This window comes from Uloborus diversus, chromosome 3 (assembly GCF_026930045.1).
Source record: "Uloborus diversus isolate 005 chromosome 3, Udiv.v.3.1, whole genome shotgun sequence".
NCBI classification, from domain to species: domain Eukaryota; kingdom Metazoa; phylum Arthropoda; class Arachnida; order Araneae; family Uloboridae; genus Uloborus; species Uloborus diversus.
The window spans coordinates 82,797,659-82,813,347 of record NC_072733.1 but is presented as its reverse complement, the minus strand read 5'-3'; the positions used below and the strand labels follow the sequence as shown (position 1 = coordinate 82,813,347).

The 15,689-nt window shown below is 33.3% G+C and overlaps 1 protein-coding gene across 1 annotated transcript in view; it reads left to right on the top strand.

Moving 5' to 3' along the window:
• Positions 1–15,689, top strand: part of LOC129218827 (monoglyceride lipase-like) — a 112,797-nt gene that overhangs the window by 9,498 nt on the left and 87,610 nt on the right. The window contains exon 2 of the mRNA XM_054853148.1: positions 6,139–6,245. Coding sequence (XP_054709123.1) covers positions 6,139–6,245 — 107 coding nt within the window. The remainder of the gene's footprint in view (positions 1–6,138; positions 6,246–15,689) is intronic.

Below are 15,689 nucleotides of genomic sequence, written 5' to 3'. Positions count from 1 at the left end.
GAATGTCGTCGTGTTCCGTCGCCTTGTGGCGCCCCCTCATTTCGTGGCGCCCTGGGCGATCGCCCCGCTCGCCCCCCCCCCCCCCCATCGGGACGGCCCTGGCTTTAGGCTTCAATGAGATAACATCTGCCTCTGTATAGCTTGGTTATTCTATATTCTTGACTGATGAGTTCCAATAAAAACAAAACTGTAGTCTCTGGATGTGATAACTAGGCTGTCTGGTATATTGCATGCACTTTTAAACGTTGTTTCGAATCTCCTACTGTACCATAAAAACAATGAATGCGTTGCCAAGCTTCTTTAAAAACACTTGCGACCTCTTTGATCCGCAGTCCTCCCCGCCCCCCCCCCCCCCCCAAAAAAAAAAATCCCAACTCTGAAAACTAACAGTGACAAGTAACCTCAAAAACATGAACAAAACGGATCATCTGATACTTGATGATGTCAATTATTAAAATTTTGTGTTACTGCAGTTTCGAGATTTGAGAGGGTGAACAAGTCTCCCGAGGGATCAAGCACAATCCCACTCTTCTATATCAACCTCTATAAGTTGACTGCCTAAGTTGTGTACTAAAGTGCTGCACCGCAAGTGGTCAACTTACACAGGTTTCACTGTACCAGAAATCTGCGCGCAGTTGAGAAAATTCCTTTAATGAGCCTTTTTTTTTCTGCAGCAATGTTTATGTTCACACTAACTTTTTCACCTCTATCTTCATCACCCTGAATTTACTCAAATGCATATTTGCATTTTTTGACCATTGATGTATTATAAAGGTGTTCAATTATTTTCTCCAGTGAATCTCTAATTTATCAATGGAAATGAACTTCTGCATAATCAAAGTTGTCTTTCTATAAAAGCATGTAGTGCTTAATAGCATTGAATTTGATCTTTTCTAAGATGAACGAAAGGTTTTGCTTCAAAGCAAGAGTGAACCACATATCTGTGCCTTTCTTGACCGTTATGTATCATAATGATTTTCAGTTATTTTCTACACGAGTGTTGAATTAATGAACTTCTGCATACTCAAGGTTGTTTTTTTTACAAAAGCTTAACTATAGAGCCTAATTGCATTGAATCTGAGCTTTTCTGAGAACAAGGAAATATTTTTCTTCAAAGCATATAATTGAACCACGTACAGTGAAACCTGTGTAAAAGAAAAACAAATTTGGAGAATAAAAGGGTTCTTAGTAGTTTTCCAATTTGGTTAAACTTACAAGGAGGTTTAGTTATGCTGCTGTTTTATTTAGTTGGTAAAATGCTGGTCTGGCATAAAAATATTTTTGGAAAGCTATAAAAAAAATAATAACAAAATAAAATTACTTTCTAACTTAAGTTTTAAAAAATAAACCAAGTGGTCAACGTACAAAGGGTTTTTTACAATATTCCAAACCAAATTTGGGGTACATTAGTGGTCAAGATAGACAGGTGGTCAAGATAGAAAGGTGGTCAAGTTACAGAGGTTTTCCTTCATTATACAAGATAGGACAAATTCCGTTCCTGACAAAAGTGGTCAACATAGACAGGTGGTCTACTTACGAAGGTGGTCAACTTTACAGGTTTTACTGTATCTGTGCAATTTTTGATCAATGCTTCACGACGGTGTTGGATAATTTTCTACAACAAGATATAAATTTATTATCGGATCAATGGAAATGAACTTCCTCATAATCAAGGTTGTTTCACCAAAAAAGTTTAACTATGCTGCCTAATCGCATTGGGACTGAGCTTTCTGAGAAAAAGGAAAGATTTTGCGTCAAGACATACAATTGAATCACGAGAATTTATTGCTAATATTTTATTGTCACATGTTTTCTAGCGAGAATGAACTTCATTAAAACTTGAAATGTTAGTAGTAGAAGCAGAAAAAACTTCATCACTTTGAGCTGGACACCAGCATAATTATGACATTGTAAAATTTCCTTCAGAATATCATTGTTTCGAGAGTTTCAAGACAATTATGATGTAAGAATTATGATGCTGTTTTGAAATATACTATTTTATTTGAAATGTACTAAGAACATGTTACGTTGAGAAATCTACCCGTGGGTCGTTGGAGTTTTTCCTCTTGAACATCTACGAATTTTAGTGTGTTGATTAGTATCAACAAATTTGTTGATTGGTTGTTTTTATGTACAAATACAGTTTTTGAAAATTTGCTTGTTGTTCGAAATGAAGGTTGTTTAAAAATTAATTTCCGTAAAAAGATTGTTTTCCCACACATACAATTGCCTTTGTATGTATGGGAAACTTTGTATATAAGGATCTTTATCTGCCTTTTTATTTTTATTTCTTTGATCGCATAACATGCTTCTCCCAGGAAAAATTAGTTATAATGCATATTATCATATTAACGAACACTTATTAGATATACATGTACCTGTATACAGCTTGTAATTGTTTAACATGCATATCCTTTATTTTCGAAAGCGTTAGTTTTTAGATACATACTTCCAACTGCAAAAATGGTCAAAAGAAGATGCAGAGTTAAGAGGTTGAAGCGGGGGGGGGGGGAGGAAAGACGAAGTGTAACTCTTTATCTACCCTCTAGGTCTTTTCAATTATATTTAGGGAAAATATAACCATCTTTACTAATAATAAAGCTCAAAGTCTTTCTGTCTGGATGTCTGTAGGATGTCTGGATCTCTGTGACGCTCATAGCGCCTAGACCGTTCGGCCGATTTTCATGAAATTTGGCAAAATTAGTTTGTAGCATGGGGGTGTGCACCTCGAAGCGATTTTTCGAAAATTCGATATTGTTCTTTTTCTATTCCAATTTTAAGAAAATTTTCCAGAGAAAAATTATCATAAGATGGGCGAGTAAATTTCGGAATTATCTTGACGTGGAATGGAAGAGCGAATGAACATAGCCGATTGGCGAGAAATTCGTCATCCATAATTTGTAAATATACAGCTGAACCGAATGACCTTTAATTTTCAACTACAGGCAAAGCCGTGCGGGTACCACTAGTTGAAAAATAAAGCTGGCAGAAAAAAATCAAAGATTTTTGAGCAAAATACAAATATATTTAAGTTCGAAATTCTAAGGGAATTTTTTTTTTCATTCCTTTTGAAAAATAATGCAAATGTTTTGCTATAACTCGTAAAAACACACTACAAAATCTGGTGCGATTTAAAAAAACACACTCTATGCACACACAAAATTTTATGTTCTTGTTAGCTATAATTCTCCCCCCCCCCCCCTCTCCAAAAGATGTAAATGAGCTTGAGTGTAAAGTGGTATTAGTCACAAAACGCTGCAGGGTCAGTCCACGGTGACTGACTTTACAATTTGGCTCTATTTTTAACTAATAAATTCAGTACTGTTTTGAAATTAAATTTTGTTTCTTCTGAAATTGATCTAAAATATCATGATATGGTACACATCACTACCCCCAAACTTGTTTTCAGACTTTTGAGGATATTTTTTTTTGTATGAAATTAAGGGGAATAAAAAAACGTGACTGATGTTACGTAGACGAGACATTGAGAAAAAAGACACATATATAATTTGAAATTCTCCTCAAACTAATAACGTAAAATCTAAACAGTTTACTTTCTCTTAAAATAGAGATTTTAGACTTGACGAGAACACTTTTGTTTTATTGAAAAATTAAAAACTAAAAGTATAAAAATTATTTAACACACGTGACTGATGATACAAAGATTTTGTGACTGATGTTACATTTACAATAAATTGCTGCAATTATAAATTATTTCTCCTTGAAAATTAAATTAGCATTTAAAATTGTAAAATTGTAGTTAAAATACTAGAAAAGTACATTTATAAAGTTTTAAAAGTTATATTTTTGATGTATTTCATAAAATAAAAAGTCCTCTTGCCTTTACAACCCAAATTCATAATAATAGAATACTTTTACTACTCACTTTTTGGAAAAAAAGTTTAACCAAATATAAATGCAAATTAGGAAATTGAATGAACGTGCCACCTTTCTTAGACCTTAAAGTGTGCATTTCATTTCAAATATACTCAATTAAAAATAATCTTAGACAGAATAATCCAAACGTTTATAGTGAGGAAGGATTACATTAAGTCAAAAAATTTGAATATTCAAATTAAAGGAGGAAAAAGACTTAAAATTAAAAAAAAAAAAAAAATATCAATACTAGAATGTGTAATTTTTTGCTGGTTTCGATGCTTTAATCCTTTCACACACGGATTTTACCACCTGATTACATAAATCCTTTTTGACAGTTTCCATACCCTCTTCAATGTGGCAACGAGCACAATTTTGTTGGCGTGCACCAGGTCTTGAACCGCTTTCTTTAGATTTGACGTTACCACAAATTCTTGATCGTATTAAGATCGGTAGAGTTGCTTAATACCGAAATTCCTCTTGCTGTTTAAAATCTATGAGTTGATTTAGAGACATGACACGGAGTAGAATCTTGCTGAAAGATAAACTGTGTCACCAAATGTGTAACTGCTGTGTCTCAGATCAAGTGTCATGAAGTATTATTGATAAACAGCGGAAGTCACGCATTGTTTTATTTTAAGATATACATAATTTCCCAATTTCAGCAACTTTCATGCACCCACAAACCAAAAAGGATCTGTCAAATTGGAGAGAACGCCTTACACAAGATTTCTTATACGCTTTTCTTTTTAAACGTTAAGCCCCAACACCTTTTTTTGTTCACAGATATTTCAAAAAAATATTCATCACTGAATATAATACTTTTCCAACCTTGTTACCCCTGCATGAGCTTCTCTTTGCGCCAGGAGAGTCGTGCACGTTTTTGCTTCATGCTTATCTTTGGTCTTACTTCGTAGACCCGCAACTAAAACTGCAGTTCATGCAACCGTCCAAATGTAGTTGGCGTGGACAAGATAACTATATATTCGTTCCAACACTTATGGACGAAAGAAGCATTTTTCAAGAATTTTTTTGGACGATTTATTTTAATTTGGGCTCGTCTCTGCCAGGTGTTACAATTTCTCTACCTCGTTTACTTCGGTTACATTTTAGTTGGTCAGTCCTTCTATATTCCTTTCAAATCTTACATACCATAGCTTGTAAAACGTTCATTTGAATTGAGTTAGAGAACACGAACGCACGTATTTTTGTTTGACTCGATTTCATCCACATTTATTTAGTAGGGGAATGTGGGAAAAAGTGAAACAATGGGGGCAAAGTAAAATGGCGCAATATTTACTCTGCTTTTAGCGCCACCTGTCTGGTAATATTTTAATTATCTAGTAACACATGTAGTTTATTCCAGCCAAGAAAAAAATTACCTCTGAAAATCATAGAATATAATAATACGAGCAATTTTGAAAAATTGATACTCATATTGTAATATTTTGTTGTAAATCGAAAATTATTTTTGGCATTATTTAATGATCAAGTTCTAGTAATTAACATTTGAAACATTAATTGAAACCTTCGGTGCAATATTTATTTAGTAAATATTAAGCTTATTTAGAGTTTAAATATTTTGTACAATTAGACAAGTACATGCGGCGCAAAGATATGGGGCAAAGTGAAATAGTTAATTTCCTTCAATTATTCAATCATTTATTAAATCTCTTACTCATTCTTTACAATAACTTGATTAACCTACCTTAATTTAGTAATTTACTTATTTATTCATTTATTCACTTGTTGTCTTATTCATTCCCTCTTTTACTCACTCATTTATTTGTACTCATACATTAATTAATTAAATTATTTAATTATTCGTTTCCTTTTTCAGTACCTTTTCCTTTATTCATTCAACCTTTTATTTACTGATTCATTTAATCAAAAATATTTTTTATAATCAAATAAAAAAATATTTCATCACAAAAATATTTAATTTTTTACTTTGCCTCATAAAAAAGAAAAAAAAATCCACTTTTTTTTTTGTAAAAGATAATTTACTGTCAAAAATAAGAAATACTATTTCAGTACAAGTTTTATATAAAATCAACTGTTCTTTATGTATTGCAATTTCCAAAACAAATTTCCAATTCGTTTATTTTGAAAAAGATCAATTCTCTTAACTATTTCACTTTGCCCTACATTCCCCTACATTGTTGCAAAGCTTAGGCGTGAAAATTGTAGCTGTTTAAAGCTAAGTGATCAAGAGGCATATTTAGGGCATTTTATTACATATATATACCTTTATATTTTCAGGGCACTCCTGATCATCAGCCATGGCTTTACGGAGCACAGTATGATGTATGATTCCTTAGCTACAGAAATGGCGAAGCGAGGATTCTTCGTATTTTCGCACGATCATGGTATGAAAGTTTCTCCTGTTTCTCAAGGGCACCGAGTGGTATAGTATAGATAGTTCAGGGATCGGAATCTTTCTCATTCAATGACAGGCCTTTTCTACATAGGAGCTGAGTTCCTCCTACACTTCTGTTCAACTTTTGTTCAAAATTAAGCCCTGCTGAAAGGTCGCATTAAATTCAGCAGTTAGACAAAGACAAAATGAGTAGAATGGTTATTATTGTTATGCAACTTTTTAGATATTAGTTTCTGAAAATATGCTGTTCATTGTATCTCTTTACATAATACGAACATAATAAGACACACACTAATTCATAAATATAATCTGAAAAATATGTTTACTCATGGCCTGTAAAAAGAAACAACCTATTACCTGCATCTATTGAAAAGATAGAGCAATATTTCAGTTACAGTACACTCCCGATTATCCGCGGGATTGCGTGGCACACGTAGCGCGCCGTTTTTAAAAAATGTTTAGAGCAGTCAGAAGTTGTGGCCTGTAGCAGCTCAAAAACACACGTCGCAACAAAAGAGCAGCGATAAGACAAAAATTTGTCAAAATAGCTCGTTATTGCGGCAGTGAGTGCTTTGTCATTGCGAGGCATGTATTACAGCTGCTGTGCTAACTACAGAAACTAACTCTGTTGTGCAAAATGATCTTTGTGTAATAAACTCGTGATCTGTTTTGCATCCATCAGTTTCTGGCTTTGTGTGCATGTAGTGCGTCAGCATTGTCTTTGCGAACATATGTTCCGTATGATTCTTGCTTCTTATTGTCCCGTCTAACACTCTTTGAAGTTTTGTTCAAGAGTTTAGACTCTCCCTGTCGACAGATATCTTGCCTCTTTTTCTTTCTCCCTCCTTCGCAATAAATTAATTCTTAATAACTAAACAAATTTATTGTTAATAGATAAAGTAATAGGTAATTGAAACATACATTTAGTAATAATTCAGTATATGTGTGTGCACGCTGAAGTCCAGATAAAGTTTCTGTGTTTTAATGATGTCCATTATTAAATCTCCTCTTTTATTCGAGGTTTTTGATTAACCGAAAGGGATTTGGTCCCATCTACTTCGATAAATCGATGTTCTACTGTATTGTAAAACTATAAATAGAACAGAAGTTTACATATTTATTAGTATTTCATAATGATATACTAGCGCCATATTTAGAGTGCATTAAAATTAGCATATACGTTTAGGGCTCGACCGATGGCATTTTTTGGCCGATGGGCCGATGCCGATTGTTGGCCGATTGTTCAAAGATGGCCGATGGCCGATGGCCGATTGTTTTCCTCCAAATGGCCGATTGCCGATGGCCGATGGCCGATGCCGTTAGCCGATGGCAAAAAAAAAAGAAAAAAATCAAACGGAAATAAATTGATAAGATTGTCAGGGATTTAAAGGATCATTGATTCATTTCACTTTATTTCCTTTCTACGAATAAAGAATTGTAATCACAAAAAAAAAAAAAAAAAAAAATCAGATTTCGACCTAAATTTCTATTTTACTATCACCAAATTTATACTTCACAAGTTTTTTCGGCACACCTGTACATACATATGTACCTAAGAACATATAGATAGCCAAATATCCATTTTGAACACCTCCTCAGTTAATAATCGCAAATTCTCTTGTGATGTCTTCATGCGCGTAAACTTGCGTCGCTCAAAAAGTTATGAAATAGTAAATTGAAAACTCATACGTACGTAGTATGATCTAAAAGTTCGAGGTCAAGTTGTGTAAAACCTTACCCTCAATAGTTCACATCACCGAAGCATATATCTATCTACAAAATAGTCACCTTGAACGATTATGCACTTCTGTCAACGTTCGTATAGCTTTTAGAAGCACTCCTGGAAGACATTTTTTGCAAATTCCTGTAAGGCCTCTTGCGCTGTTGCTTTAACTTCATCGTGGGGAAGAAGGCGACTTTCACGTTGAGGATGCATGGTTCGATTGGTCAATACTCTGATATGACAAACAAATAACATAACGTTTCGTCGGACTTAGCTCCGTGTGACTTTTACCTGTTCCCAGCAAAAAAACATTTGCATAGACGCCGCTTTTTTCCGTCAGGAGAAGATGAAGCTGCATCATAGAAGGTAGCGAAAAATGGCTTCCAGGAGTGTTTCCAAAAGTTATATGAACACTGACAGAAGTACATAGTCCCTTAAGGCGACCTTTTGAAGGTGGATGTGCTTCGGTAATGTGAACTATTCTGGGTAAGATTTTATACAGCTTGTCCCCGAACTTTTGCAACGTACTACGTACAATCTGTATTGGGTGTAGTTATGCTTCTCCTTTTTTGACTGCTGTATGATGAAAGAGAAAAAACAATAGCCAAAAAAAGAAGGAAGAAAAACAAAGAGACTGTTTAAGGCGATAAGGGGCTTTCAGATGAGTAAAAATTGGTCAAACAAACGTTTTTTCATTCATTATATTTCTAAAAATTACACTTTTAGCTGAACCGTTTAAAAAAAAAAAAACTGAATCGGTGGAAAACTGGCGAAGTTATGACACTTTTTGTGGGAGCCACGCCCCCTTTTTTTACTAAAAAATGCATACAAAAATGCATATAAGAAATACATATAAAATGCATGAGTAAAAAAAAGCATATAATATTTAAATTTTTACTACTAATACCATTTCTAATGAATCATAAGACCTTATTTGTGGTGAATTAGTATTAAAAACTAAATTGTTTATTCAATAACCAAATTTGCAATATAAAACAGAAAATGCTGATTTCCTCAAAACCTAATTTTCGACATAATTACAAAACTCAAACTGCTCCTTGCAAACGAATTATTATTTAAATCTGCTGAAAATTTTATGCCAAGTATTTAAGTGGTTTGTTAACATTTTGTTGTGAAAGATTTTTCTGTTTGATTAATTTTGTGGAGTTTATTTGCTATATTTTATTGAAATATGAACATATTTTATCGAAAACGTCTAGTTTTTGGGGTTTTTTTTTCTCATTATTTATCTTTATTACAAAATTTTGAAAAAGTAATTCCAACATCCTAATTTCGGTTGTTTTACGTATCATATTTAGCTAGTATTTTATAAATTTGATGAATTTTCGTTTGCAAGGAGTAATATAACCAAAGCGTTATAAAATCTAAATTTAAATTTAAAAATAAATTAAATTTCAAAATAATTCAATGAAATTTTATATTTGAGCTGGTATTAGCATCATGTAACTATGCTGAAAATTTCAAAGAAATTCATTGAATATTACTTTAAAAAAAATTGAAACCCCCGTATCGCCTTAATAACCAATTGATTTGATTTTTTTTTTAAATTGAGCATATAACTAAGATTTCAGTTATGTTGTAATAATGTATTGATTTAGGTACACTAAACATAGTTAAAAAAATTAAATTACATTGTTTAATCATTCAAAAAAATAAATAAATAAATAAATAAATAAAAATAGAACTATGAAACCGTCAACAAATTACGCAATTAAAGTGGAAAGATTGCACGTAGACATTTTTTAGTCATCTAATTAAACAAAAAAGGTAACAGATAAATTACAATATTAAATCAAAGTAGTAATATTTTTATACCTATTTAAAATTTATGAATAGAAAAGTTTGCATTTTTCATAAAAGCTATAACAGTGACATACATTTTGCTGAAAAAAATAGCCATGAAAAGAGCAAGGTTCTTAAAACGCAGGTACAATAAACAAACTCAATATTTACACCAAGTTAATAACTGAATACGTATACTATTTGATCTGATGTTTGCACACATAGTATTGAACAATTTGATTGTTTAATCTTTTATGAAGCTTTACAAACAAGTTCAAATTAAATTTTTCAATTTAACAGTAGTTTTCTAATTTGAAAAATTGCATAATAGAAAATCCTTGAAACTTTTCTATAAAAAACGAAAATAATTTATTCATTGATTTTATATAAATACATAAAAATAGTTACTTAGAACAGAAAAAAAATCAATCGCTATTAATGATGCAAAAAAGATGGCAATTTACGAAATATAGGTGAAACAAGTATGAGAAATACGCAAAATGACATTTCTTGACCAAAATAAATAATAGCTAAATATTTAAGAAATGCTTGAAACGACGAGGTAGGGTTAGGAGGGTCACCCTCTGATTTTGGAGTAAATCACACTTTGGCCCCAACCTCTGCCTCATTTTTTAAGTACAGAACAGCTACCACCAACGCCTCGGAAGAGTTTCTGAATTTACTTCAGCACTTCCGAAAAAAAAAAAAAAATTCAAAAGTCCCTTTGATTTCCGAATTATGTCACCATTCAAAACGTCTTTAATCAATTTCTTACATTAATGCTCTAAATTCTTTCTAAACAATAGCAAAAGTTTGAAAAAAAAAAAAAATCTCCGATTTTATGAATGGTGTTAGTTTTAAACAACTCAGAAATACAACTAGAGTTTAATTTCGGAAATTGAGGGAGTGGGAGGAGGGGCACGCAAGTGTTCTCGGAAATTCAGAAAATAGTCGTAAAAATAGAGTTCAAAATAATCATAAACATTGAGCAGAAAACCCTTTCAAAACTTGCACCCGAGTTTGTTTTGACGTGCAATGGCGGATTTAAAATGTAGCAAATGTTGCAATTGCGCGAGAGGCCCCATAACCATAGGGCCACCGAAGGAGTTACAAAAATGCGAATGATAAATGTTTTACAACTTCTGTGATCCCCAAAATGTATTTCGACGGGCCCCAAACTTGTAACTCCGCCGAAGCGATACAGAAAAGACTGCATTTCACTGTGATTCATATTACAAATATCGAAAAATTAAAAATTACCGTCGGTTCAACGGGAATCTAATAAAATGACACAAAAATCGGTTTTGCCATCTCATATTTGTTTCCATAGTCTCCAATTCGGCAATATATCACCAAATAATCGTCAGTCTGAGACGCTATATTAGTTTTGCATTGAAATAAGTAATTAATAGCCACAAAAAATGAGTAAACAGGCTTTTCAGAACACCCGATCGAAAACAAAAAGGGAAGTGCACAAATGAAACGTCCGCAGACGCCACATACGAAACTTTAACCTTCTACAGATTATCATTTTTACTTTCTTCTATATCTAATATATAAAAGAAAGTATTGCATTCGTGCAAATTTTCGAATTTCGAATTTTGACGTATTCGAACGTTTTGAGGTGTGCTGAGTCCATTTCGACTATTTTTGGAAAATGTCTGTCTGTGTGTGTGTATGTGTGTGTCCGTGTGTGTCACGTCTGTGTGAGACCAGTTTTTTGTGGCGGCTCTACAGCAAAAACTACCGCATAAAATCGAACTAAATTCGGTATACATATGTGCCCCTATGTGAACTTGTGCCCATTGGTTTTTGGGGCGAATTCCTCCAAGGGGGGGTGGAGCAATAGGACGTTTTTTGAGTTACGCGTGCTTGCTATTCCTCAGGAAGTAACTGGCAGAATCAAACAAAATTTGGTCCATATGTTGCCATTAACAGGAACAGGTGCTGATTCAATTTTGGTGTCAATAACTCAAACGGGGGTTGAGCTATAGAACGTTTTTGCCGTCAATTGTGACTGCTGTATCTCAAGAAATAATGAACGGAATGAAAGAAAAATTTATCGGCAAGTAGCCCTTAGTGGGTATAAGAGCTGATTTTATTTTGGTGTCAACAGCTAAAAAGGGGGTAGCGCAATCGCCCTTTCTTTTTTTCCATTGTGAGTGCCCTATCTCATGAAGTAATGCTACGTTCTGGTTGAAATTTGGAATATATGTGAATCCATATGTAAACAGGCTTTGGTTCAATTTTGACACCAATCGCTCCAAGAGGTGATTTTTTTTTTTTGCGAATAAAAAAAAGTGTTATTAATACAACAATAAGAAAGATAAATCGTAATAGATTGTCGTCTGCGTATTTCTCGGGTTTTTAACTGTATGGAAATGATCGGAAATATTATCTCAATGATTTAAAATTTTTAACTGTTGCCATCTTATGTTTGTTAACAAATAAAATATTTGTAATTAATTCATGCAAGGCTTTTAAAATAACTTTCAATTTTCGCTCTTTGCTTTGCTTTTCCAATAATTCAGACGTTGGGATGGTCGTCAAATTTTTGCATGTGTAATTTTGTTTTTGTTGGGAGTATTGCTTCCTCGTCAAGCATGGGGAGGGATCAGAAAAAAAAAAGAAAAATATAGAAGAAAATTTCGTGATGGCCACAACATACTAGTTGAGTTATGACTTATGACAGATACATACGTACATCCTGCTGCAAGAAACAACGCAATAATTAACTTGTTTGGTACCTGAATGTAGTATTAAAAACTCATGACTAAAAATAGAAATTCATACTGAAATTTAAGTAAATAATTTTATATGAAAACAACAACTCCATTTACTTTGTATTAAAAAGTAAAACTGCAAAGGTCCTTTTTTTTTCAAAAACATCGGCCAATTCCATCGGCTTTTCGGTGTTTTTTAAGGCCGATGGGCCGATGTTTCCCGCAAGTTAGCATCGGCCGCCGATGCCGATGCCGATGGTTAAATTGTCGAACCATCGGCGCCGATGCATCGGCCAGGCCGATGCATCGGTCGAGTCCTATATACGTTTGTTGAACCTTTAAACCAGCTTTTCGGCGAATGGCAATCAACGTTTTGACGCACAAAATTAGCAGATTGCTGTAGATACGTGTCTTGTTGATCTGCTATTTTTACAGTACTTAAGCTGCCTGTTGTTCATTCTCGTTGCTTTTGCCGGATGTCTTTACATCCAAAAGTTCACTATTTTGCATTGAAAAGGCGGCTCCCTGCAACCCCGAAACACGCGTATGCAGTAATCTGCTAATTTTGAGCGTGAAAACGTTGTTGATTTCCATTTGCTTCTCCTCACTTTATTTATTTCAGCTCTTTGGTATTGAGATTTATACAATACTAATGATGACTTTGACTGTTTTGAACTATTTCTCTGGACAAATATCTTCTGTATCTATCTTTAACAATTTCTCATCTAAAAACGCATTGGATTGTAGGATGACAGAGTGTCTAACTCCTCACCTTGGGATAAAAGTTGAATGAAACATTAAACGCTTCTACACCACGTTTCAAATCATTGTTACAAGCATTCCAATGCCAATCGCTAGAAGCTAGTTTCTACAGAAGTTCTCAACTATTTCTTTGCACGCAAATTTTTTGCACTTACTATAAACGGTTTCTCAACTGAAATATGAGAGGTTAATGATCTTTCTTTCAATTCGAAATTCTTTGAAAGTAGAAAAGCATTAGATTGTAGGATGAGAGAATAAATGTCTTATAATCACCTTGAGATAAAAGTTGAATGAAACATTAATGCTTCTGCATCGCGATTCATATCCTAGTTATAAGCATTCTAATGCCAACTGCTAAAAGCTAATTTATACAGTAGATTTATGACTTTTTCTTTTTCACATTGTCGTATGTAATATCCTCTAGATACTGTCCTTGTAGGAACTGTAAGAAACATTACGATTGATTAAAAGGAATAATGATACCAACTAATATTCGTTTTTGTTAAGTATGATGCGAACAGAATACCGATGAAGTTATGCGACGGAAAAATTAGTCCAGTAATTCAAGTTCGTAATCTACGCGCATAAAAACCTAATAATGGTCCTTCACAAACAAGGTCGCGAGATCGTGAAACCGGAATATATTCTTTCGCAAAATTTTCCATTCGCTTCTTGAAGGTCATTCCCTCAGATTTTATTTGCGTTAATTCTTTGTGAAATTTTATCAATTTCGAAATTCTTGACACTAATTTATTCAATCAACCTTGCAATTTGAAGAAAACTAAATGTGTTCAGAAGAAGAAACACTGCTTTTTTTTTTTTGTATTCTTCTACTGAAGGATATACTTTGCGCAACTTAGTCTTTTCTAAGGCATTCCCCTTTCCGTACTCAGAGGTGAGCTTTCTGTTAAACTAATTTCTTTGTCATCGTTCAACTAACTCATCATTGTACTTTTGTCATGCTTTCTGGTTCGAAATATAAATGTCATGCTGATACAGCTTTGTCTATTTAACTTACATTTCTACGACTTGATTTGACAGCGTCAAGAGTGTTGTATGCTCTTATTGTAGAAGTGACTGTGCTTTTGTTGAACTCGTAATTTGAAACGTAATTACTTTTTGCATTGACAACTGCTAGACTGGGGTCAGACATTACGCTAATTTTCTTGTCTCTTGATTTTAAATAAAATAATTTCCTCTTAGACTGTCGAATGCTCCGTGATTTTGATTTGAATGCGATTCCGTGAAAAACTTTGAAGGAAAAGTGCTTTGCGAATGTTCAAGGATTCTTCTTCGGAGAGAAAATATATTTTGGTTATGTTTCATTTATTATTGTTGTCAATCAATAAAATGACAACATTTCAAAGCGTCACAAGTTGGAAATAAAATTGTATTAACAGAAGAGAATTTAAATGGATATTTCTTATTAAGAAATTAAAAACTAAATATAATTAACATTCTTATACTATTCTCCTAATTAATGTTGTGCTTGACGTTTGATAAGGCACGTGTATCGGCCGCCATTGTTTATTTTAGAAGTAGTAGACGGAGGAAATGGAATGGTGACGATATAAGTTTTTCAGTATCTCTATTATATACTGCCTGGCTTTAGAGATAATACCTTGAAATTTGCAATTTGAATAAGTCCCTCTTTGATAAAAAGAGGAAATTTCGCTTTAACTTGTCGAAAAAAGCCTTTTCTTTTTTTTCCTTTGGTGGGCTTTTAAGTATTATGTTTTATGTATGTCTTTACATTCTATTCTTGGTTTCAATTTTCGAAAGATATTTGCATCTTAGATGGAATTTTCTTTTGACTACCACACAATTCGTGGATTTGCCTTTGGAATGTTTTCCGAAAATGTGTAGGGTATGAAGATGAAAGTATCTACTCTGTTTCCTAACACAGTTAGTCATCGACTGGCGGATGTATTTATTTCTGATATACTGGTCCTACGCTAGTTAGGTCATATATTTTGATATCAATTTGGAATGGCAGTGTTATCAAACTTAATAAAGGATTTGTTGAGAGGGATACACAGAAATAAAAATTTTAATAAAGACTGTTGGACTAATATTTAGTAATGTAGCTCGCAAGTCTACAAGATGTAAAAAATTATTTTAATTCTATGCGTGCGTGTGTGTGTGCTTTGAATAATTGCGAATGTTAAAAATTATTGAATGAATTGCAGAATTAAGTTGCATATGCACTGTAAAAAAAATCCGGAAACGTTTCTGAGTATATCGTGCAGCTGTGGTTCATGAAAGTTTCAAAAACGTTTCTGAGTATTTCGGAATCCTCTTTCTGTAATGTCCAGAAACGTGTCTGAGTATTTCGGAATCCTCTTTCTGTAATTTTCAGAAACGTTTCTGAGTATTTCGGAATCCTCTTTCTGTAATGTCCAGAAACGTGTCTGAGTATTTC